At 40.3% G+C, this 24,121-nt stretch overlaps 1 protein-coding gene across 1 annotated transcript in view; it reads left to right on the top strand.

Moving 5' to 3' along the window:
- Positions 1-24,121, top strand: part of ABHD3 (abhydrolase domain containing 3, phospholipase) — a 48,083-nt gene that overhangs the window by 2,604 nt on the left and 21,358 nt on the right. Inside the window, exon 4 of the mRNA XM_036244963.1 lies at positions 10,370-10,415. Within this exon, the coding sequence (XP_036100856.1) occupies positions 10,370-10,415 (46 nt within the window). The remainder of the gene's footprint in view (positions 1-10,369; positions 10,416-24,121) is intronic.

Below are 24,121 nucleotides of genomic sequence, written 5' to 3'. Positions count from 1 at the left end.
TGTGCCTCTTCTCTCCACCTATTTGCCTGTGCACATGGCTAGTGTTCAGTTAATAAAGTCACAACATTTTTGCATAACCATTATTCAACTCAGTCACCACATACAATTGACTTAGCAATGTTAAGTATCAGGTTCAAATCTAAAATCTCTTTTAAAATTTTATTTTTATTTTTTTATTTTAAACTTATCTTTATTGTTCAAAGTATTATAGATGTCCTCCATTTTTTCTCCCATTGACCCCCTTCCTCCTTGCTCGCTCCCACACCCCTCCTGCCTTCCCCACACTATTCTCTGTGTCCATTCCTTATGCATATAAGCATATAAGTTCTTTGGTTTACCTCTTTGTGTCCCCCTTCCCTTTGAGGTTCCTTATTCTAACAACCAAGTTGTACTTTTTTTTTTAATCTTCACCAGAGGATATTTTCCCATTTATCTTCAGATGAATGAGAGGGGGATAGAGAGAGAAACATCAACATGAGAGGGACACATCAACTGGTTGCCTCCCCCATGACCCTGACCAGGAGTTGAATCGCAACCGAGTTATGTGCCCTTGACCAGAATTGAACCTGCAACTCTTTGGTCTACAGGCTGACACTCTAACCACTGAACCAAACAGCCAGGGCCCAATTTGTAATTTTTTTTTTTTTTTTTTTATCCTCACCCGAGGACTATTTTTTTTCTGCATTTATCTTCAGATAGAGCAGGGGGAGGTGGGGAGGAGAGAAAGAGAGAAACATCGACATGAGAGAGACACATTGAGTGGTACATGCCCTTACCGGGAACCAAACCTGGGACTCTCCGGTCTGCAGGCTGATGCTCTAACCGCTGAGACAAACCGGCCAGGGCCCAATTTGTACTTCTTAATCCCTTCACCTTTTTTGCCCTTCCCCCAACCACTCTCTCATCTGGCATCCAACAAAAAGTTCTCTGTATCTATGAGTCTGTTTCTGTTCTGCCTATTCAGTTTGTTTGTAGATTCAATTGTTGATAGATATGTATTTATTACCATTTTATTGTTCATATTTTTGATCTTCAAGAACACCCTTCAACATTTCATATAATACTGGTTTGGTGGTGATGAACTCCTTTAGCTTTTTCTTATCTGGGAAACTCTTTATCTGTCCTTCAATTCTAAATGATGACTGCAGGGTAGAGTAATCTTGGTTGTATGTCCTTGATTTTCATCACTTTGAATATTTCTTGCCACTTCCTTCTGGCCTTAAAAGTTTCTTTTGAGGAATCAGCTAACAGTCTTATAATAGCTCCCTTGTAGGTAACTAACTGCTCTTCTCTTGCTGCTTTTAAGATTTTCGGTTTTGTGTTTAACCTTTTGCATTTCAATTATGTGTCTTGGTGTGGGCCTCTTTGGGTTCATCTTGTTTGGGAAATTCTGTGCTTCCCAAACTTGTATGTCTATTTTCTTCACCAAGTTAGGGAAGTTTTCTGTCATTATTCAAATAGATTTTCAATGTCTTGCTTTCTCTCCTTCTGGCACCCCCATGATGTTAATGTTGATACACTTGAAGTTGTCCCAGAGGCTTCTTACACTATCCTCATTTTTCTGGATTCTTTTTTATTTTTGCTGTTTGGATTGTGTGTTTTTTGCTTCCTTATATTCCAAATCGATGGTTTACTTCTTGGCTTCACCTACTCTACTATTGATTCCCTATAAATTTTTATTTCAGTTCGTGCATCCTTCATTTCTGACTGGTCCTTTTTTATGTTCTTGAGGTTTTAACTAAGTTCCTTGAGCATCCTTATAACCAGTGTTTTGAACTCTACACCTTTTGGATTGCTTATCTCCATTTTGTTCTTTTCCTGGAGTTTTGTTTTCTTCTTTCATTTGGATCATGTTTCTTTGTCTCCTCATTTTGGCTTCCTCCTTGCCTCCTGTGTTTCTTTCTATGTATTAGGTGGAGTTGCTATGTCTTCTAGGCTTTGTAGGGTGGTATTTGTAGTAGGGTCCAGTGGCACCGTCTCCCTGATTACCCTAGTTGGGCCCTTAAGGTGCACCTCTCGTGTGGGTTGTACACCTTCCTGTTGTAATTGAGTCAGAGGTAAATGGAACTGAATAGGGAAATACTTGACCTGCCTGCACGTTGTTTGTCTTCATTGGCAAAGTATAGTTTGTACTCCCTGGATAAATTTCCCTTGAGAGGAGAAGACACTTGCTAAGCCATACAGCCCAGTCATTCTTCCAAACTGTTTCAATTAGATAAGTCCTCCATGTCCTGAAGAGCAACTAAAATGAGAAAGACCAGGAGTACAGGAATGTGTTTACAGAGAAGCCTCCTCATAGAAACCAGAGGAAAACTGTAGAAAAAGTTGTTCCCTCTAACAAGTTACACCCATTTGATTGCTAAAGTAATTAGAAATCTTATCCACCCCTTCAAGATCTCACTCTTTTTTTTTTTTTTTTAATCTTTATTCAGTAATACAGACTAATGGGTAGAATTTTGTATACCTGGATAATATCCTGTTTCCTTTTTTTTTTTAATCCTTACCTGAGGATATGTTTATTGATTTTAGAGACAGAGAAAAAGAGAGAGAGAGAGAGAGAGAGAGAGAGAGAGAGAGAGAGAGAGAAACATTAATGTGTGAGAGAAACATTAATAGGTTGCCTCCTGTACATACCCTGACTGGAGATTGAACCCCAACCTAGGTATGTGCCCTGATCAGGAATTAAACTCACAGCCTTTTGGTGTACTGGACAGTGCTTCATTCAACTGAGCGACCCAGCCAGGGCAATATCCTGTTTGATTAAATATTTTCCCAAATATCCCCTGAGTTAATTTCTAGCATTACAGCTAAAAACAGAGAAAAGCAGTAACTCTGAGAACATCTAAATTATATTTTCTTTGGCTTCTTTTATTGAGAGCCTTCAACTACCATTTTATTCCACCCCCAAGAAATATTAAAAAGAGTGACCCATCTAGAATTATATAATAATCTCATTGAAATCTGGGTCAGTCATTAAATATTTTGTTACTGTAAAGTACAGTACCAGAACCTATATTCCCAAAGAGCATACTAGTTGAAATGACAAAGAGAATTCAGTAGTAGGGAAGGAATGCATCAGAAAGCACCAGGACTGTCCACAAGTGACAGAAAAATCAAAATAACAGTGGCTTAAAAAAGTACAAGTTTATTTTTCATGTAAAAATCCAAAAGGTGGACAGGGCCTTGTATGGTACCCTATGGTGTCAGGAAACTAAGTTTCTTATATTAACGTTGCTTCATAAATCATGGCTGCTTCATACCCAGCTATTACATCTGCATTCCAACACCCAAGAAAGAGAAAAATGGAGACGACAGAATGCACCAACATCCTTTAAGGATGCTTTTCAATAACTGTGCACACCCTTTTACTGATATCACTTTGGCCTGTTGTTTCTTAGCTTCAAGGGAGGCTTTTAAAGTCTTTATTTTGGGCAGCTATCTACTCAGCTGCAATTGGAGGATTCTGTTATTGATTTTAGTAAAAGGGGAAGGGAGAGAGAGAAAGAGAAAGAAACAATCTGAGAGAGAAACATCAATCAGTTGCCTCCTGTACTCAGCTAGATGGAGATTTGAACCCGCAACCTTTCAGTGTATGGGCCATGCTGACCAAGGCAGGAAAAAGCTCTTTTATCAGAGCTGGCATGAACTCATAAAGTACTCTGTGTTCAGAGTACCCATGTTCTTTGGGGAAAAAGACTTTAATGTTACTAGTTTAGATAGCACCAGGGAGCATAGTGAGGTGATTAGGTGGATTCCTGAGTCAGAGCTGCCTAGATTCAAATCTCAGCTTTGTCACATACTACCTGTGTGTCCATGGACAAATTATTGAGTCTGGACCTCAGTTTCTTACTGTAAAGATACCTATATCTCGTAGGGTTTTGAGGATTGCATGTATGGATATGAAGAGCGTCGACTAGTACTTGGTCTATGAAGTCCATTTAAAAAATATTAGCCTTGAGATTCCACATATAAGTGAGATCATGTGATACTTGTCTTTCTATGACTGGCTTATTTTGCTTAGCATAATACTCTCCAAGTCCCTCCATGCTGTCTCAAAGGGTAAGAGATCCTTCTTTTTTACAGCTGCATAATATTCCATTATGTATACTCATCTACTGATGGGCACTTGAGCTGTTTCTAGATCTTAGCTATTGTAAATAGCACTGATATGAGCAAAGGGATGCATATATTCTTTCTGATTGGTGTTTCAGGATTCTTAGGATATATTCCTAGGAAAAAAAGTATTAACTTTGAAACATAAAAGAGTGAATCAGGCCATTGTCTGGTTTAGCGAAGAGCCTCACTCTTTTAGTCTGGTTAGATGGAAATGAGGTACTTACTGGTTATGCCCTATTTCCAGGCAAGACACCATCCCAGGAGGGCACAGGGACAGCAGTGCACTTGGCCAGGCCATGGGTGGTACAGAGAGAAGGAAAATAATGCCTTGCTAAGGTGGTGTGGCTGCTGGAGTCTACATCCTAGAACACATACATTTTGGTTTACTATAATTAAATTTAGCTTTGGTGAGTGTCTGCCACATGATAGGCCCCATATTAGGTGCTATACACAGGTTCTCTTTTTTTTTTTCTTTTTTTATCCTCACCTGAGGATATTTTTCCATTTATCATCAGAGTAGGAGGGAGGGAGGGAGAGAGAGAAACATTGATGTGAGAGAGACACATTGACCAGCTGCCTCCCCCACAACCCGACCAGGGCCCGGGACAAACCACAACTGAAGTATGTGCACCTGCAACTCATTGGTCCACGAGCCGAAGCTCTAACCACTAAGCCAAACTGGCCAGGGCTATACATAGATTCTCTTATTAAATGTGTACCCAATTCTAAGATATAGGTTATTATCCCCATTTTACCAACCAAAACCAGAACTACAATTTTATTAATTTTATCAAAATTAGGCAGTTGTATGTGACAGGGTTAAGATTTAACTGTACAGCCTTAGCACAGATAGAGGTATGATTTCTGTTGGGCTCTTTGAAATGTTGATCATTTTTGAAAATTCTTCTTTACTACTTTTTTACACCCTTGGATATCTCAGGCTCTTAGCTTGGTAACAATTAGCTCCTCAAATCCCATGATTTTTGTCTTTGGGGATAATGTAGACCTGTAATACCATAGGACTCAATTTTATCAGGACTCAGTCAAGGCATGACAGGCAAACAAGTCATGTTTCCTACTCAGGGAATAGATTTTGTAGGGAAAGAGTTGAAACAAGAGAATGAGGGCAGATCCCCAGTGGGGGGTATGCAGGAGACGGCCAATCGATGTTCTCTCTCATTAATGTTTCTCTCTCTCTTCCTTCCTCTCTCTCTAAAATCAATAAAGAAAAACATTTTTTAAAATTATTTCAGTAAATATTCTGTTTAATAAATTTTTGAATGAGTGTGTCATTCCAATGTTAATATGCATGTAAAATGCTTAGAACATGATCTGGCACATAGCAAACACTAATAAATATCTATTGCTATTATTATCTGAAATCGGTATAGATTTCATCTCACTCAAAGCTTTGATGATTATTTCCTTTTTTAAATATATTTTTATTGATTTTTTAGAGAGAGAGGGATAGAGAGAAACATTGATGTGAGAAAGAAACATCCATCAGCTGCCTCCAGCATGCCCCCTACTGGGGATCAAGCCTGCAACCCAAGCATGTGCCTTGACCAGGAATCAAACTGGGACCTCTCAGTCCATGAGACAACGCTCAATCCACTGAGCCACACCATCTGGGCTTTTTTTTTTTCCAGTTTTATTTTTTATTAAATTTATTGGGGTGACATTGTTTAATATCATATAGGTTTGAAGTGTACATTTCTATGATATATGATCTGTAGATTGGATTGTATTATTTCTATCCTTAGAATCAAAGACTTGTGGAATCTTAGAACTGGAAAATATACTTAAGTTCATCTGATAAAATCCCTTTATTCTGTTAGGTCACTGGCTTGAACTGATGTCAAGGATATTTGATCCATCTCACTGTAATAGTGGTTCTTAAACCAGGGGGCTGTGATAGCCCCCATTTTAAAGAATTATTTGGTCCATAATGTCCATAGTGCTAAAGTTTAAGAAATCCAGTGCTGTAGGTATGTCTCTGCTTTTTATTTAACCTTCATTGAAGGAGACTCACCTGCTTCCTTGGTTAACATGTTCCATTGTCACAGAAAAATGTTAATACCAGATTTATTCTTTATTTGGTATTTCTTCTATTTATTTGTATTTTCCGTGGTTTGAGAAGAAAATTTAAATAGTTAAAATATGCAGGAAAAATAAGTTCTGCAGAATGATTTATCTCATATACATACCCTTTAGAGTTGTTTGGGAGAATTTATAGAAATTATGTGGAGAGAGCTGTTACAAAGTTAACGGAGGTTTATTGAATGCCTTTGCAATAATAGTTGCTTCTATTAAACACATTTTTTTTTTTTTAGAGAGAGAGAAGAAGGGAGAGAAAAATAGAAACATCGATGTGAGAGAGAAACATGGATCAGCAGCCTCCTGCACGCTCCCTCTCCCCCCGGAAATCAAGCCCACAGCCTGGGCATGTTCGCTGACAGGGACTCAAACCGGGACCTCTCAGTCCATGGGACGACATTCAATCCACTGAGCCACACCAGCCAGGCAACTGAATTTTTTTTTAAAATAAAGGTTTTTAAAAAGTTAATAAATAAAAGAAAGGTTTTATCTGGCCATTGCTAGCAAAAAAAGAAGACCGCTCTTGGGACATGAAATCTGAATCACCAGCATCATCACTAACTAGAAAAGACAAACACGTGTCCGTGGCTTTTTTATACATTAAGTAGTAGGGAGAAAGATATAAGCTGTTCTAAAAGAATTTATATTGGCTATAGACAAAGGGATGGGAGACAAGTTCTGGGGTGGGCCAGCAGAGTCTATAAAGCTCATGTGTAAATAGGAAGCAGAGATTCCTGGGGTTCCACTGCACCTGGCTATTCTTTTTAGATAATTTCATAAATAGCCACCTGGAAGTTTAGTTTAATAATTCCAACATACAATAAGGAGTGTGAGTAGTTCTTTTGTTGTTGTTTTTTTTGCCCTGCAGTGTAACCTGATGAACCCCTTTGTGTCTCTTCCTTTTTAAATTTAGAACATCCCAGAATTTTTTTCTTGTCATCTCACAACTACCTCTTTTAGCTTTATATATAAAGTGTTCCCTGATGACTGTCAGGGAAGAAAAGGAGTTAAATGAAAGAAGAAGCTAGAGTGCGAGAAAGGGACAGAATGGCAGCTTTCATTCTGCCTTTCTCTATAGCTGTTTGCTCCTTCATTCTTCATCTCTCTACCCCATTTCCAAGACTAAAAGTATAAACGGTGATTACTGCTACTGATTGAACGTCGTCAGGAACCTAAGATTGATGGAGAGGTCGGTACAATTCCTCCTCTAGCAAGAGATACCAGAGCTGTGTTCCACTTTTCAAAGTTGCCTGAATAAAAGTGCAAATATCCCAGTCTGCAGTTTGGAAGAAAATCCCAGGTGTATAGGCTGCTTTTTCATTAGTTTGCAGATCATCTTTTTCCTTCCCCTCACAAGTTCTGTTCTTTTCTCTCGGTGGCAGTCACATGGTGATATCTTGCCCCAGAAGCCATTTTTATCCTTATGTAGTGCTTGCACTCAAAAGTGGTTCTTTTCTGAATGACTAGGATCTTCAAAGTTCAAGGTCATAATTAACTTTAGCCCGAATTCCAGTGTAACTTAGGTGTTTTTGCAAGTAAATATAAGTGGCTATCTTAAATTTTATTCATGTCTAGTCTGCCTTGCCATTTTTTTAGCAAGAAAAGATTAAGGAGTAACTGACACTATGCTAACTTTTCTGCATGTTTTTATAGTATATTTAAGATCTTTCTTTGACCAGTCAATAAAATGTAATATTTTTAGCTTTTTGTCAAATAGATTTCTGAGGTTTTTAAGCTATTTTTTTTCTTTCAGTTGGGCCTAGTAGAATTCTCTATGTGACCTTTCAGATGGAAGAAAGTATTCCTTTGCAGAGACATACCCTGAATACCACATTGAAATATAACCCCCCTGCAAAGTAAATCAGAGTTGTTGTTTTTTTATGGGGGGGGGCTGTTTGTTTGTTTTTTAAATCCTCACCCGAGGACATTTTCCCATTTTTTGTTCAGATAGAGTGGGAAGGAGAGAGAGAGAGAGAGAGAGAAACATCGACGTGAAAGGGGCACATCGAGTGGCTGCCTCCTGAACGACCAACCAGGGCCAGGGACAAACTGAAACCGAGGTACGTGCCCTTAGCGGGAACCAAACCTGGGTCTCTCTGGACCACAGGCCAACGCTCTAACTGCTGAGCCAAACCGGCCAGGGCGAAAATCAGAGTTGTTGAATGTTCTGTAAGGCAGTCAGCTCATCGATGCTTAGAACCGATGCAGTGATCAACAGCATCCTGAAAGAAAAGCATGAGAACTTTAAGTTGGCTTGATTGATTGGATAAGTAAATAGTCAAGAATAAAATGAATTTTAATCGACATGAATATAGATTGAACCACAGAGAACCTGTGCAGACATAAGTCAGGATTTTGTTTCAGAATGGCACAAAATACATATCTGAGGTATAGTTGACTGAAAGTTTAATAAGAGTGAAATATTTTAAATGTAAAATGACTTTTTAATGTTAGCATGGCACTACAACTACCATTGTTACTAATAGCTAACTGTCGTGCACTGTTCTAAGCCCTTTATGATGTGACCATTGACTCAGGAGAGGCAAACCAGATTATAGAAAACACAGGTATCCCTGGCTGGTGTGGTTCAGATGGTTGAGCATAATCCCATGCACCAAAAGGTCATCCATTTGATTCCTGGTCAGGGCACATACCCAGGTTGTGGATTTGATCCCTGGTCAGGGTGAGTGCAGGAGGCAACCGCTTGGTTTTCTCTCACATCGGTGTGTCTCTCCCTCTTTTTCCCTCTCCCTTCCTCTATCTCTAAAAATCAATAAAAACATTTTAAAAAGAGACACAATAGAGTCTTAAGAGCTGTCCTATGATGTTACATTCATTAAAAAATAATTAAAAACAAACACAGGTACTCTTTCCTCCCCTAAGTCAACTGAACACCCAGCAGTAGTGCAGTGGAGGCCCATCCTACCAGCCCAGGTGCTAGGCTTCTTTCAGCTCCACCTGTAGTAATGTTTTCATCTCAGGTAAAATTCAAGTATTGGTGTTTGCTGAGCCTTGAGGGAATAAGAGCTATTTGTTAGGATAGGAATAGATACTTATTAATATTACAAATAGAATAGGTAGAGGACTTTTTTTTTTAATCCTCACCTGAGGATATTTTTCTGTTTGTCATCAGATAGGGTAGGAGAGAGGGAGAGAGAGAAGAGGGAGTAGGGGGAGAGAAACATCAACGTGAGGGAGACACATCAACTGGTTGCCTCCTGCACGACCTGACCAGGGCCGGGGACAAACTGCAACCGAGGTACTTGCCCTTGACTGGAATTGAACCCGAGACTCATTGGTCCTCGAGCCGATTCTCTAATCACTAAGCCAAACTGGCCAGGGCTAGGTAGAGGTCTGAACCCATGGAAGTAGGGTTCAGACTGACAAACTTCAGAGGAGGGGATGGGAGAGAGGGAAGAGATAAACCGAAGAACTTATGCATATAAGCATAACCAATGGACATAGACAACAATGCTGGGGGGACAGGGGACAGGAGGAGGACGTCAGTGGGGGGAAAAGGAGAAACAACTGTAATAAAAATAAATTAATTAAGTAATAATTTAAAAAAAAATAGCCCTGCCGGTTTGGCCCAGCAGTTAGAGTGTCGGCCCGCGGACTGGAGAGTCCCGGGTTCAGTTCCCACTAAGGGCATGTACCTCGGTTGCAGTTTGTCTCCGGCCCTGGTTGGGGGTGTGTGGGTGGCAACCAGTTGATGTTTCTCTCTCTCTTCCTTCCTGTCTTCCTCCCACTCTATCTGAAGATAAATGTAAAAATGTCCTCTGGTGAGGATTAAAAAAAAAAAAATTGAACTACAAACAATTAAATTTGACTTGTATTTAGAATTGTTTTAATATTTATTAGAGGTGTACACATATGCATAGGAAGAAGTTGTAAAAATCCTGCTTTTAGTGGGAAAATTTAACATCACTTCAATATATAATAGTTTTCTGATTTGAACCCATATATTGAATTTAGAGAGCTGGAAATGTATTTTCATGTATTTATATGAAATTGTCAAGCACTCTAATGTCTTTGGAACAGATTTTTTTTTTAAATCTTTTCATGCTCTAAAACAGTGCTAGTAAGATGATTTTGATAATATATTGTGAGCAAGAATCATGTGTTAAAAATAACAAACATTTTTCCTGGTTTTTAGATGTGTGGTTTTTAACAACAGAGGAGTAGCGGGGGAGAATCTCTTGGTAAGTAAATTTAAATTAGTAACAGTTTAATTTTTTAAAAGAATCATTTCTAGTTTTATAATGAAAGGCATGTTTCTTTTTATTTAGGATAACATATAAACAATACAAGTTCATTGTGGAAAAATACAGATAAGAAAAAAAAAAAAAGGAAATTTGCAAGATCCATAATTATACAACCAGGGAAATCCCCTTAGTCTATGTTCATTCAGATCTTACATTTAAATGACAAATATGTGGTATATTTATATTTTTATAAAAATTAAATTTGTTTTATACTTAACTTTTGTATTTACTGTATTTTAAATTAATAGATATCTACATCTTTTTAAGTGAAAACATATTTTCTTTAAAAATTAACCAGCACAGTGATACTTTTTTTCACTTAAGAAATTTACTTTTTCATGAAATGGATTAACTATGTTATATGCCTAATGCTCCTCAAAGTTTGCATAGAAAGAATATTCTTTTAAATCAGCTAAAGTTTGTTTGTTATGGTGATCGAAGTTCTTGAATCTCCTAGGAAATCATCACTCTATTTGATGTTATATTACACCCACTGAATTGGAATGAGAAATATTACACCCACTGAAATTTTCTGAGAGCTTTTCAGCTATTAGTCTCTTATCATCAACAGGTCAAAGGCAGTTCTATCAGAATTGAAAGAAATTTTTATTGAGTCATTGATAGAGAATGTTATTAAGACTATAAATAAGTCAATTACGCTGAAGATAAAAAATTACAATCATGTCACTAATACCAGTACTTTATGAGAACACAGGGATAAAAGAGCTCTTTTGCTTTAAAGTAACTTAACCTTGGAAGGAATTAAGATCAATATGATTTTATTTTATTTATTTATTTATTTTTTAAATCCTCACCCAAGGACATTTTTTTTTTGCATTTATCTTCAGATAGAGCAGGAGGGAGAGAGGGGGGAAGAGAGAGAGAAAAACATCAATGTGAGAGAGACACATCGAGTGGTTGCCACCCACACGACCTCAACTGGGGCCAGGGACAAACTGCAACTGAGGTATGTGTCCTTAGCGGGAACCGAACCCAGGATTCTCTGGTCCACAGGCTGATGCTCTAACCGCTGAGCCAAACCAGCCAGGGCCAAGATCAATATGATTTTAAGAGCTAAAGTTATAAAATGTTTATGGCCTTACTCAAGTGCCTCATAATAAATAGTTTGGCCCTGGCTGGTTTGACTCAGCTGTTAGAGCGTCGACCTGTGGACCGATGAGTCCTGGGTTTGATTCCTGTCAAGGGCACGTACCTCGGTTGCGGTTTGACCCCAGCCCTGGTCGGGATTGTGCAGGAGGCAACCAGTTGGTGTGTCCCTCTCACGTGAATGTTTCTTTCTCTCTCTCCCTCCCACTCTATCGGAAGATAAATGGAAAAGTATCCTCGGATGAGGAGTAAAAATAAATAAATTAAATAAATAAATACATACATACATAAATAAATCAAGTTTGATGTGAAGGTTTACGTTTCTTTATTTATCCAGCCTTTTAGAAATCTGGTAGACAAATGATAGGTACTTTAAAGGGAAAGATTTGAATTTGTCATTGTGGCTCTGCATCAAGCAAATTGTTTGTTTGTTTTTAAAAGCACAGCGCTATTTATTTATTTGTTTATTTATTTATTTATTTAATCAATCCTCACCTGAGGGCACATTCATTGATTTATCAGAGAGAGAGAGAGAGAGAGAGACATCAGTGTTGAGAGAGAACATCTAATGTTTGCCTCCCCTATATGCTCTTACTGGGGATCAAACTTGCAACCTAGGTATGTGCCCTGACTGGAATCGAATCTGAGACATTCTGGCGTACAGGACAATGCTCCAATCAACTGAGTCACAGCAGCCATGGGCAAATTGTTTTTGAGCAGCTCTTGTCTGCTGTGTATCTTTCTAGGTGCTTCAAGGATACAAAGATTGGAAGACATGGTCTGAGGCTCTCAAGGAAATAATGTGCTTATAAAGTAAACTCCATTAGGTCCCATAAATGAAAGGTCTGTTCATTCAGCAGAGCCGTGTTGTATGCCTATTAAATCAGGCACTGTTGGATGAGGAGTGTACATTTTATTAGACACAACCCTGAGCCTTAGCAGCTTTAACTTGTTACAGGAAAGAGATACATAAAAATATGCACAATACAGTGCTAAGTGTAACTGTGGGAAAATTTATGAAGGCTACAGAGCATAAAGGAATGTAGTAACTAACTGCATGGGGGTGAGAGAATATTGTAGTGGAGGAAAATTTGAGTTGGATCTTGAAGTCTATGGTATTGAACCAGGAGAAGGGATAGAGAAGCCTTCTCAGCATAAAAAGCAAGATATTAAAGAGCGTGGGATAGCAAGTCTTTATTAGTGGAGAGATAATAATGATGATAATTTTATCTAATGTTTACTGAGCCCTTAGACTATATCAGTTATGTCTTTTCATACTTGATGTTCAGCAGGAGAAACAACCTAATGATTTAGGTAAGCATAGCTACCATCATCCCCATTTTCCAGAAGAAGAGAATGAAACACAAATATGTTAAGAACTTGCCCTAACTAAAAAATTCAGAGCCAGGATTCAGACCCAGGTAGTCTGACTATGTGCTTATGTTTTTTACCACTATCCTATACTCTCTCTCATTATTCAGAAAGTGATGGGAATTCTTTTAGAAGGAATAGGACCAAATTTTGAAGTCATGTGAAGTATCCCCAGGAACCTAGTATCAAACCATAGACATTTAAAAAAATTTGTTTAGCCCAGCTGATGTGTCTCAGTGGTTGAGCATCGACCCATGCACCAAGAGGTTGCAGGTTTGATTTTCAGTAAGGGCACATGCCCAGGTTGTGAGCCCAGTCCCCAGTGAAGGGCATGCAGGAGGCGGCCGATCGATGTTCTCTCTCGTTGATGTTTCTATCTCTCTCTCCCTCTCCCTTCCTCTCTCTCTAAAAATCAATAAAGAAAAAAAAAATTTTTGGTAAAAAGTAAAAGCATTTGTTTAGCTTTATTGAAGTATAGTTGACATAAAATAATGTGATTGTGGTCTTATCTTAGAAAGATAACTTAAAGCAGTGTGTAGAAAAGAGATGGAGGGGTAGGGATCTGGAGGCTGGGAGCTCAGTAAGAAAACAGTTACTATAGATCTACCCAGAGTTTCAAAGCACGTAGGAGGCAGGAAAAAGAGAGAACAAAAATGAGGGGTATTCATGGGGTAGAAAGATTATTACGTGGGAGTCAAGCTTAACATTTCTAGCTTGGCAAAATGATAAAAGGCACTGACATCTGCTGATATAGGAAATTTAGGAGAATGTATGAGGTTTTGATATAATAAAAATAAATTCAGTTTTAGATTTTTTTTATCCTCACCCGAGGACACTTTTGCATTTATCTTCAGATAGAGCGAGAGGGAGAGAAGGAGGAAGAGAGAGAGAGAGAGAAACATTGACATGAGAGAGACATATCGACTGGTCCACCATCCACATGACTCCAACCAGCTGGGACAAACTGCAGCCAAGGTACGTGCCCTTAGCGGGAACCAAACTTGGGACTCTCTGGTCCACGGGTCGATGCTCTAACCTCTGAGCCAAACCGGCCAGGGCTCAGTTTCAGATGTTCAAAGCTTTTAGATCATTCAGGTGGAAATGTATAGTAAATAGCTGCATATACTAGACTGGTGCACAGGAGAAATGTACAGAAATAAACAGATTGTAAGTGTGCAAATGGAATTGGAACTCAGGAGTGACTAAGATTGCTTAGGGACAGTGTGTAAGCCAAGGGAAAAAGTCAGATAGCATCTTAGAACACCATGAACAGGAAGGAGGAAGCTTGAAAAACCTTCTACCCTCAGCATTTAAAGTTAATTGGAGCCCTGGCCAGTTTGGCTCAGCGGTTAGAGCATCAGCCTGTGGTTCGGAGAGACCTGGGTTCTGCTCCCACTAAGGGCGCGTACATCAGGAGCAGTTTGTCCCCGGCCCTGGTTGGGTTGTGCGGGTGGCAGCCAGCAGCCACTCAATGTGTCCCTTTCACGTCGATATTTCTCTCTCACTTTCTCTTCCTCTCTCTCCCTCCCACTCTATCTGAACAAAAAATGGAAAAATGTCCTCAGGTGAGGATAAAAAAAAAATTTTTTTTTAAATTAAAGTTAATTGGAAATTTACTTTGAAGGAATACAGCAACCCAGCAACTTTTAGCCATGAACTTTAATTGGATTTTTGAAAAATCTCCAAGAATACTTGAGTTCTTACAAGAGGATAGTATATAAACTATTTTTTTATTTTTTTATTTTAAAGAATTCACTGAGTTGTAAGTGAGGGGATAAGAGTAGCTTGGTCTTACCATGACCGGATGCCTCAGTTGGAGCATCTTCCCATGCACCAAAAGGTTGCAGGTTCGATTCCCAGTCAGGGCACATACCTAGGTTGTGGGTTTGATCCCCATTCAGGAGGCAACTGATTGATGTTTCTCTCTTTTTCTCTCTCTCTCTGTCTCTCTCAAATCAATAAATATATCTTTGGGTGAGGATAAAAAAGAAGAAAGAGTAGCTTGGTCTCTGGATTCTTATACAGTACACTGAATTGACTTCTGATGAGCTAATACCCCCAGCAAATACCTGTATCAAAGAGGCAAATGTGATCTAATTTAAGAATAAGAATGTGCCCAGCCAGTGTGGTTCCATGGTTGAACGTTAACCCATACACCAAGAGGCCACCTGTTCGATCCTGGTCAGGGCACATGTTCAGGTTGTGGGCCAAATCCCCAGTGGGGGGGCATGCAGAAAGTGGTCAATAGATGTTCTCTCTAATCGATGTTTCTCTCTCTCTCCCTCTCCTTTCCTCTCTCTCTAAAATCAATAAAGAAAAAAATCCTGGCCAGTTTCTCAGTGGTTAGAGCATCGGCCCAAGGACCAAAGAGTCTCAGGGTTTTTTTTGTTTGTTTTGTTTTTTATTTATCCTCACCCGAGGCCATTTTTCAATATTTTGTTCAGATAGAGTGGGAGGGAGAGAGAGAGAGAGAGAAACATCGATGTGAAAGGGACACATCTAGTGGTTGCCACCCACAGGACCCAATCAGGTCTGGGGACAAACTGCAAGCAAGGTACGTGCCCTTAGCGGGAACCAAACCCGGGTCTTTCTGGACCGCAGGCTAACGCTCTAACTGCTGAGCCAAACCAGCCAGGGCAAGAGTCGCAGGTTTGATTCCGGTCAAGGGCACATACCTCCATTGTGGTTCCATCCCCAGCTCTGGTCAGGATCATACTGGAGGCGACCAATTGATGTGTCTCTCTCACATCGATGTTTCTCTCTCTCGTCGATGTTTCTCTCTCTCTCTCTCTCTTCCTCCCTCCCTCCCCCTAGAACTCTATCTAAAGACAAATATGGAAAAGTATCCTCAGTAAAGATTAAAAAATAAAGAAAGAGCTCTGACCGGTTTGGCTTAGCGGTTTGAGTGTCGGCCCCCGGTCCGTAGAGTCCTGGGTTCGGTTCCCACTAGGGGCACGTATCTTGGTTTGTCCCCAGCCCCAGTTGGGGTGGTGTGGGTGGCAGCCACTCGATGTGTCTCTCTCACGTTGATGTTTCTCTCTCTCTTCCTCTCTCGCTCCCTCTCTGTCTGAAGATAAATGCAAAAATATCCTCAGGTGAGGATAAAAATAATAATAATAATAAAGAAAGAAAGAAAAAAGAAAGAATAAGAATGTAGAATGGCCAAAATGTAATTATATCCTTTTAGAAAAACTGCTTTAAAAAAAAGAAATTTAAGGGAATTAATTATAATCTAATATATAGTTCTAGTACCCTAATGGATCTCATTATTGATTATTAGAGATAGCTTTGATATTTAGGTTCTTTGATAACGCTTCTTCCTTCTTCGTTAGAGCTATGAACAATTACTGTTTCAGACTAGAGGAACCCTATGTTTATTTATACCTCACCTTGTTCCAGAAAGGATCCGATGTAGCTCAGATTCAGAGTAAGACCTTAGCTTAGGCATAAAAAAGAACAAAAGATGACTCAGCAAAGATCAAATAGGAAGGAACTGACTCTAACTGAAATGAACCCAAAAGAGCTAGAAAAGGTGAAATTGAATTTAGAGTAAGCAGTTCTACTAGGAGTGGAAGAAATGCAAAAGTAAAAGGTTTGCTGAAATATGTTGGTGATATACTTAGAATTTATAGGGATTGCTATCACTCCTGCAAAGTAGTAAAGTAGAAATTTTCCACCACCACCATATTGTCCTCATTTCCAGTTAGTCACTGCAGCATTGAGGGAAAGCCAAAAGCCTTGCTCACTAGGAAATAAGAAGCCTGCACTTTGGTCTGCCTGGGGCTGATAGCTGTAGGAGACAGATAGTTCTCATCTCAGTAGACTGATCCTCAGATATTTCTGCAGAGTTCTTGGAGTCCTTGGAGTAGTTGGTACCTTTTCTTGCAGATTGGTTTTCAAGGATAGGAATCCAGAAAGTTATCCACAAACTCCCTAATACTAATTATTACATTGTCGCCCTGGCCAGTTTGGCTTACCGATAGAACGTCAGCCCACAGACCAAAGAGTCGCGGGTTTGATTCCAGTCAAGGGCTCGTACCTTGGTTTCGGTTCATCCCCGGCCCTGGTCGGAGTCATGCGGGAAGCAATCAGTTGATGTGTCCTTCTCATGTCACTGTTTCTCTCTTTCTCCTTTTCTTTCCCTCTCTCTCCCTCCCACTCTATCTGAAGAAAAACAGAAAAATTTCCTCTGGTGAGGAGTTAAAAAAAAATATTATTACATTGTTATGTTTCCATTTTAGTTTAGGAATAATTTACAAAGAACTCAGCCAAAATTGAGTTTGTTGAAAGTTATATAGGGGTTCCTTCCTTTTGGTTATAGGGTCATATAGACTTCTGTGTCCCTAGGCCCAGCAAGAAAACCCTTCTGTCCACTTTATAAAATAGGTAGCAGGCAGACACCAGACTTACCAGGGGAATCCTACATTAGTTACATAAATGTCTAACCACTATGCTGTACACCTGAAACAAATATAATATTGAATGTCAAATGTAATTGAAAAGTATTTTTTAAATTAAAAAAGAAAATAGTCTGGCAGTTTTGTAAAATGTGAAACATTGAGTTACTGTATTATGCAATTATTCCACTCTTAGGTATGTACCCAAAAGAAATGAAAATATATGTTGATATAATAACTTGTATAGACATATTTATAGTAGCATTATTCTTATTAACTGAAAGGTAGGAAGAACCCAGATGCCTGTCAATCAATAGATGGATAAATAAAATGTTGTGTGTTCATATCATGGAATATTATTCAGCATTATAAAAGGAATGAAGTAGGTAAACACTGTACTTGTGTCCTCTCACAACAACTAAATTACAACTAAACTACAGAACAACCATCATTCAGAATTGCCTGAAATCAAGCTCAATGGAAGTCCTATAGCTATAAAATTAAAAAAGAAGCCACATCGACACTGGTAGGAAGGGCAGAGGTGAGGACTGGCTGGTCCCAAACCGATGTGAGGTGGATAAAAATCAGGAGGGATACCTCAGCTGTGAAGGTCCTCCCTGAAATGTAAGGGGTCCCTGTCCCACATCAGGACCCCCCCTCAGGGTTCCAGTGCCAGGAAGAGAAGTCCTCATAACTTCTGGCTGTAAAAACCAGCTGGAACTGAGGCTGAGGGAGACTAAGACTGCTGGAGCTCCAGGTAGTTCCTTTTAAAGGGCCCCACTGGAACTTACTCCGACTCCCTCCTTCCAGGCTCCAGCATGGGGGAAGCAGCTTTAGGTACCAGAGATGTATTGGAAAGAACTGAGTTTTTTGGCCTGGCAGACTGACAGACATGCTGGCAGAAGCCATTGTTCCTTGGTGAGCCCTTCCCCCACAGAGTTGGCAGAGGGGTTCCATATCTGGGACTCCAACAACCTGGCTCACACTGTTCACCCCACCCTGGTGATTCCCTGATGCCCTGCCCCACGTAACTTTTGGGCCCACCTAAGCAGTTCCCAGTGGCTTTACCCTATGATTGGCCTGTCTTGGCTCCTGCTTCAGAGTTTCCTAAATTCTCCCAAACAAGTAGTATCTGGCTTCAGCGAGCCCCACACCTCTCACTAAGTGGCCCCAAGCCAGGCACTAGAAGCAGCCAACCTGGTTCATAGCTTGGCTTTGCCTGGACACCTCCAAGCCCAGCACAAGAAGCAGCCATCTGCAGATTACTTTGTAGCTTATGCCTAGTGACACGTTGAATGAGTGGACTCAGTGGGTGCCAGAGCCCTGATGAAGTAAGTCTTACTCTGTGGTGGGCCCCTGCACAGTGGATCCTCCAAGGTAGTCAGAGGCCAGTGGTCAATGGGCACAACCAGTCCTGGCAGCAGATCAGCCTGAGTAAATCTTTCCCATTGACATGCCAACAGCAATCAATACTCAACTACAACGAAGGGTATACAATCCACACGAGGGGTGCACCTTGAGGGCCCAGCTGGGAGACCAGGAAGGCTGTGCCACTGGATCCTACATGACACCTACTATAACAGGCCACCCTACAAAACCTAGGAGATGTAGCAACTCTACCTAATACATAGAAACAAACATAGGGAGGCAGCCAAAATGAGAAGACAAAGAAATGTCCCAAATGAAAGAACAGAGCAAAACTCCAGGAAAAGAACTAAACAAAATGGAGATAAGAAATCTAACAGATGCAGAGTTCAAAACACTGGTTATAAGGATGCTCAAGGAACTTAATGAGGACCTCAAGAGCATAGAAAAAGACCAGTCAAAAATGAAGGAAGCACAAAATGAAATGAATAATTTACAGGGAATCAATAGTATAAGAACAGGATGGTGCTGAGTAACCAGGAAGTGCAGGTTTATTGAGGGAAATACCTGCCGGGCTGCCTCCAAGTAGAGCGCGGCAACCAGTTCTACAGACTAAGGGTTTTTAAACTTAGGGCTGGGGTGGGTGGTTGCTCCACTGAGGAGTCACAATTGTCCTTGATTGGTCGGGGCTGGGGTCTTTCCAAGAGTAGTTCTTCTCATGGAGCGGCTGTTTAGTTTTGGGTGGGGGTTTCAGGATACTGTTCCACCTGGCCAGAGCGATAAGCTTTGGTTTCCTGGAATAAGAGGCTTGGGGAAAAGTTAAACAATAAGAGGCTGGGAGTAGTAATATGGAAGTTAAAGTTAACAAATAGTAGAGTAGGTGGCCTGGCCAGTGTGGCTCAGTGGATTGAACATGCTCCCATGGACTGAGAGGTCCTGGTTCAATTCCCAGTCAGGGCACATGCCCAGGTTTCAGGCACCATCCCCAGTAGGGGGTGTGCAGGAGACAGTTGATCAATGTTTCTGTCTCACATTGATGTTTCTATTTCTCTCTCCCTTCCTCTCTCTCTAAAAACAAAATAAAAACATATTTTTAAAAAAGAAATGCAGCCCTGCTGGTATGGCTCAGTGGTTGAGCGTTGACTCATGCACCAGTTCAATTCCTTGTCACGGCACATGCCCAAGTTGTGGGCCAAATCCCCGGGGTGGCGGGGGAGCACGCAGAAGGCAGCCAGTCAGTGTTCTCTCTCATCAATGTTTCTATCTCTCCATCTCCCTTCCTCTCTCTAAAATCAATAAAGAAAAAAAAAAATTTTTTTAAGAAAGGAATGCAAAGAGACCTTTGTGTGTGTATATATATATATATATATATATATATATATACACACATATATATATTAGAATAGGTGACGCTGAGAATCAAACTACCGATTTGGAATATAAGGAATAAAAAAACACCCAATCAGAACAGTAAAAAAAAAAAAAAGAATCCAAAAAAATGGGGATAATGTAAGGACCCTCTGAGACAACTTCAAGTGTACCAACATTTGCATCATGGGGGTGTCAAAAGGAGAAGAGAGAGGACAAGAATAGAAAACCTATTTGAAAAATAATGACACAAAACTTTCCTAACTTGGTAAAGGAAACAGACATACAAGTCCAGGAAGCACAGTGAGTGCCAAACAAGATGAACCCAACGAGGCCCACACCAAGACACATCATAATCAAAATGCAAAAGGTTAAAGACAAACAGAGAATCTTAAAAGCAGTTAGTTACCGCCCTGGCTGGTTTGGCTCAGCAGTTATAGCATCAGCCTGCGGTTCAGAGAGACCCGGGTTTGGTTCCCGCTAAGGGCGTGTGCCTCGGTTGCAGTTTGTCCCCAGCCCTGGTTGGGTGGTGCGGGTGGCAACCACTTGATGTGTCCCTTTCACGTCAATGTTTTTCTCTCTCTCTCTTCCTCTTTCTCCCTCCCACTCTATCTGAACAACAACAACAAAAAAAAAAACAGTTAGTTACCTACAAAGGAGCTCCCATTAGACTGTCAGGCTATTTCTCAAAAGAAATATTGTAGGCCAGAAGGGAGTGGCAAGAAATATTCAAAGTGATGAAAAGCAAGGACCTAGAACCAAAATTACTCTACCCTGCAAAGCTATCATTTAGAATTGATGGACATAGTTTCTCAGGCAAGAAAAAGCTAAAGGAGTTCATCACCACCAAACCAGTATTATATGAAGTGTTGAAGAGTCTTCTTGAAGAAGAAGATCAAAATATGAACAATAAAATGTCAATAAATACATATCTATCAACAATTGAATCTACAAACAAAATGAACAAGCAGAACAGAAACGGCCTCATAGATACAGAGAACTTTTTGTTGCCAGATGGAAAGGGGTTGAGGGGATGGGTAAAAAAAGGTGAAGGGATTAAGAAGTACAAATTGGCCCTGGCCAGTTTGGCTCAGCGGTTAGAGTGTCGGCCTGCGGTCCGGAGAGACCTGGATTCGGTTCCCGCTAAGGGCACGTACTTAGGTTGCAGTTTGTCCCCGGCCCTGGTTGGTCGTGCGGGTGGCAGCCACTCGATGTGTCCCTTCATGTCGATGTTTCTCACTCTCTCCCTTCCTCTCTCTCCCTCCCGTTCTATCTGTACAAAAAATGGAAAAATATCCTTGGGTGAGGATAAAAAAAAAAAAAAAAGAAGTACAAATTGGTGGTTAGACTGAGGAACCTCAAAGGGAAGAGGGGAGGAGGGCAGGAAGTGATAAATCAAAGAACTTTTATGAATATATGCATAACCAGTGGACACAGAGAATAGTGTGGGGAAGGCAGGAGCTGGGTGGGAGCAGGGAGGAGGTCAATGGAGGGAAGAGGGGAGGGACATCTGTAATACTTTCAACAATAAAGATACGTTTTTTTTAAAAAAAGGAATGAGCCTGGCTAGTGTGGCTCAGTGGTTCAACATTGACCCGTGCACCAAGAGGTTGCCAGTTCGATTCCCGGTCAGGGCACATGCCCAGGTTGTGGGCCAGATCCCCAGTGGGGGGCATGCAGGAGGCGGCCAATTGATGTTCTCTCTCATTCATCGATGTTTCTCTCTCTCTCCCCCTTCCTCTCTCTCTAAAATCAGTAAAGAAAAAAAAAATTAAAAAAAAAAAAGGAATGAAGTACTGACACATGCTACAACATGGATTAACCTGGAAAACATTATGCTAAGTGAAGGAAGCAAGTCACAAAAGATCATATGTTATATGATTCCAATTGCATGAAATGTTAAGAATAGGCACATCTGAAAGTAGATTAGTGGTTGCTTAAGGCTAGGGAAAGGACAATGACTGTTAATGGTAGGGGTTTTCTTTTGGAGGTGATGAAAGTTTTTTAAAATTGTAGTTGAGGTTTAACAACTCTGAATATGCTAAAAACCATGACGTTTTAAATGGGTGAATTTTCTGGTATGTGGACCATATCTCATAAAGCTGTTTCAAGAAAAGCTTCCTTCAGTCACTTTCCAGTGCCAGTAAGAACTGGTTCAGCGTTGATGCAGGGCTAACAGTGGGAGCAGATAGTAGAAAATAATTTAAAGCAGTGCTGCTCTAAGTGTGGTATGTAGACCAACTTCCACTTCTCAAACTATCTGATATGAGTCCCTGACAGGATGAGGGACTGCAGTTAGAATATAAATGAACTTTAGTTCGAAGCATACTGTTTAGGTAAGCTGATTATTTTTTTCTTTTCATGGCAATACTGTCTTGGTGATAAAAGCAGCATACTCATTTACATTGTGACATTAGCACCTCAGGTCATCTTGGACTGGTACTTTGAGTAGCTCTGCTTTGGAGATCCTCTTACCTTAAATCTCATTTTATGGATAAGGATGCTTCTGGAGAAGTAAAGTTTCAGACCTGAGGTCATAAAGCTGATAATTGGTCTTAGGGCAGGAACCAAACTGTCCAGTAGAATGCCTACCTTTCAGCACTGGCTTTTAAGTCAAGTCGGGGTGAAAATCTCAGGGTAGAAATAAAGAGGGTTTTCAGATAATGGGTGGTTAATTAAGGACTCACATCTAGAGAAATCTGCTCTTGTTTTTCTGTGAGCTTTTCCACCTTAGCTTTTCCATGGAAGCTGATGGGGTAGGAGGGATCTAGAGCTCTTTCCTCTCATGAGCCCTGTTTTCTGAAGGAGGCATTCAGAAAGGGTTTAGGGCCCCCCTTATGATCTGAGGGTGGAGGAGCATATAGGGCAGGGCCAGCCAGGGCACAATTCAGTTGTCAGACTAGTAACTTGAAGCACTCCCTTTCTCACACCCAAAACCTTCCTACTGAACACTATTGTGTCCCACCCAAGCCTGCTCTTTTCTAAATGCTCCCAAAATAACCTCTCCCTCCTCCATCCAGCCCAGTTCAGTAATATCAACTAAAGTAAGTAGGGGGTACACAAAGAATTTTACAAGTCTCTGTATTTAAACAGTTTTCAAATGAAAGAGAAAGAACGTTTAACTAAATAATTGAAGAATTTTGCCCTGAGCAGTGGTTAGAGCGTCATCCTGTGGACTGAGGGTCATGAGTTTGATTCCAGTCAGGGCACATACCTGGGTTTCAGGTTCGATCCCCCACCCTGGTTGGGGTCATGCAGGGGCAACCAATTGATGTTTCTCTCTCTTCCTCCTTCCCTTCCACTTTCTCCAAAAATCAGTGGGAAAATATCCTTGGGTGAGGATTAATAAAAGAATAATAATAATAATAATAAAGAATTTTAGGAATAAAATAATAATACTTTAATAGCTAGCTACCACTTATTGAATTTTTAATATGTGCCAGGTGATCCTACAAGTATGAGATGTTTGGCAGTACATCAGGTCCTCAAATAACATCATTTTATTAAATGTCATTTTATTATAACGTTGATGAGATGCCATAGGAATTTAACTCTTGTTCATATTAATTAGCCTATGATAAAATTGGTCCTTTTGCTTAAAGTTGCGGAACCTATTGATGATGTTAAGTTAGGACTTACTATATTTTCCCATGCACTACTATAGGACTTACTATATTTTCCAATGCACTACTGTAGAACTACATTTCCCTTTCCAGGTCCCTAGATAGGTTTTATCATTCTTGTCACTGCAGCCTCCTCTTCTCTTGGTTCACCTGTCACCCTGTTTCTTTATTTTCTTCAAGCACTTGGTTCTCAACCTTGGCTGCACATTAGAAACCTCTGGGAAGCTTTAAAAATACTGATCCCTACATCTCCTCCCCAGAGGTCTGGGAAGGAGTCACGGTGTCTGTAATATGTCTTAACTGTCTCCAGTGAGTCCAGTGCACAGGCAGGGCTAAAAACCAAGATGATGGGTAGTCTTGGATGCGGCACCCTTTCTTAGGACCCTGGTGAGTCACCTCTGGATCCAAACCA

This window comes from Molossus molossus, unplaced genomic scaffold (assembly GCF_014108415.1).
Source record: "Molossus molossus isolate mMolMol1 unplaced genomic scaffold, mMolMol1.p scaffold_m16_p_6, whole genome shotgun sequence".
In the NCBI taxonomy this organism is placed as follows: domain Eukaryota; kingdom Metazoa; phylum Chordata; class Mammalia; order Chiroptera; family Molossidae; genus Molossus; species Molossus molossus.
Note: the sequence above shows the minus strand (reverse complement) of the source record. Positions and strands in the feature narration are given on the sequence as shown.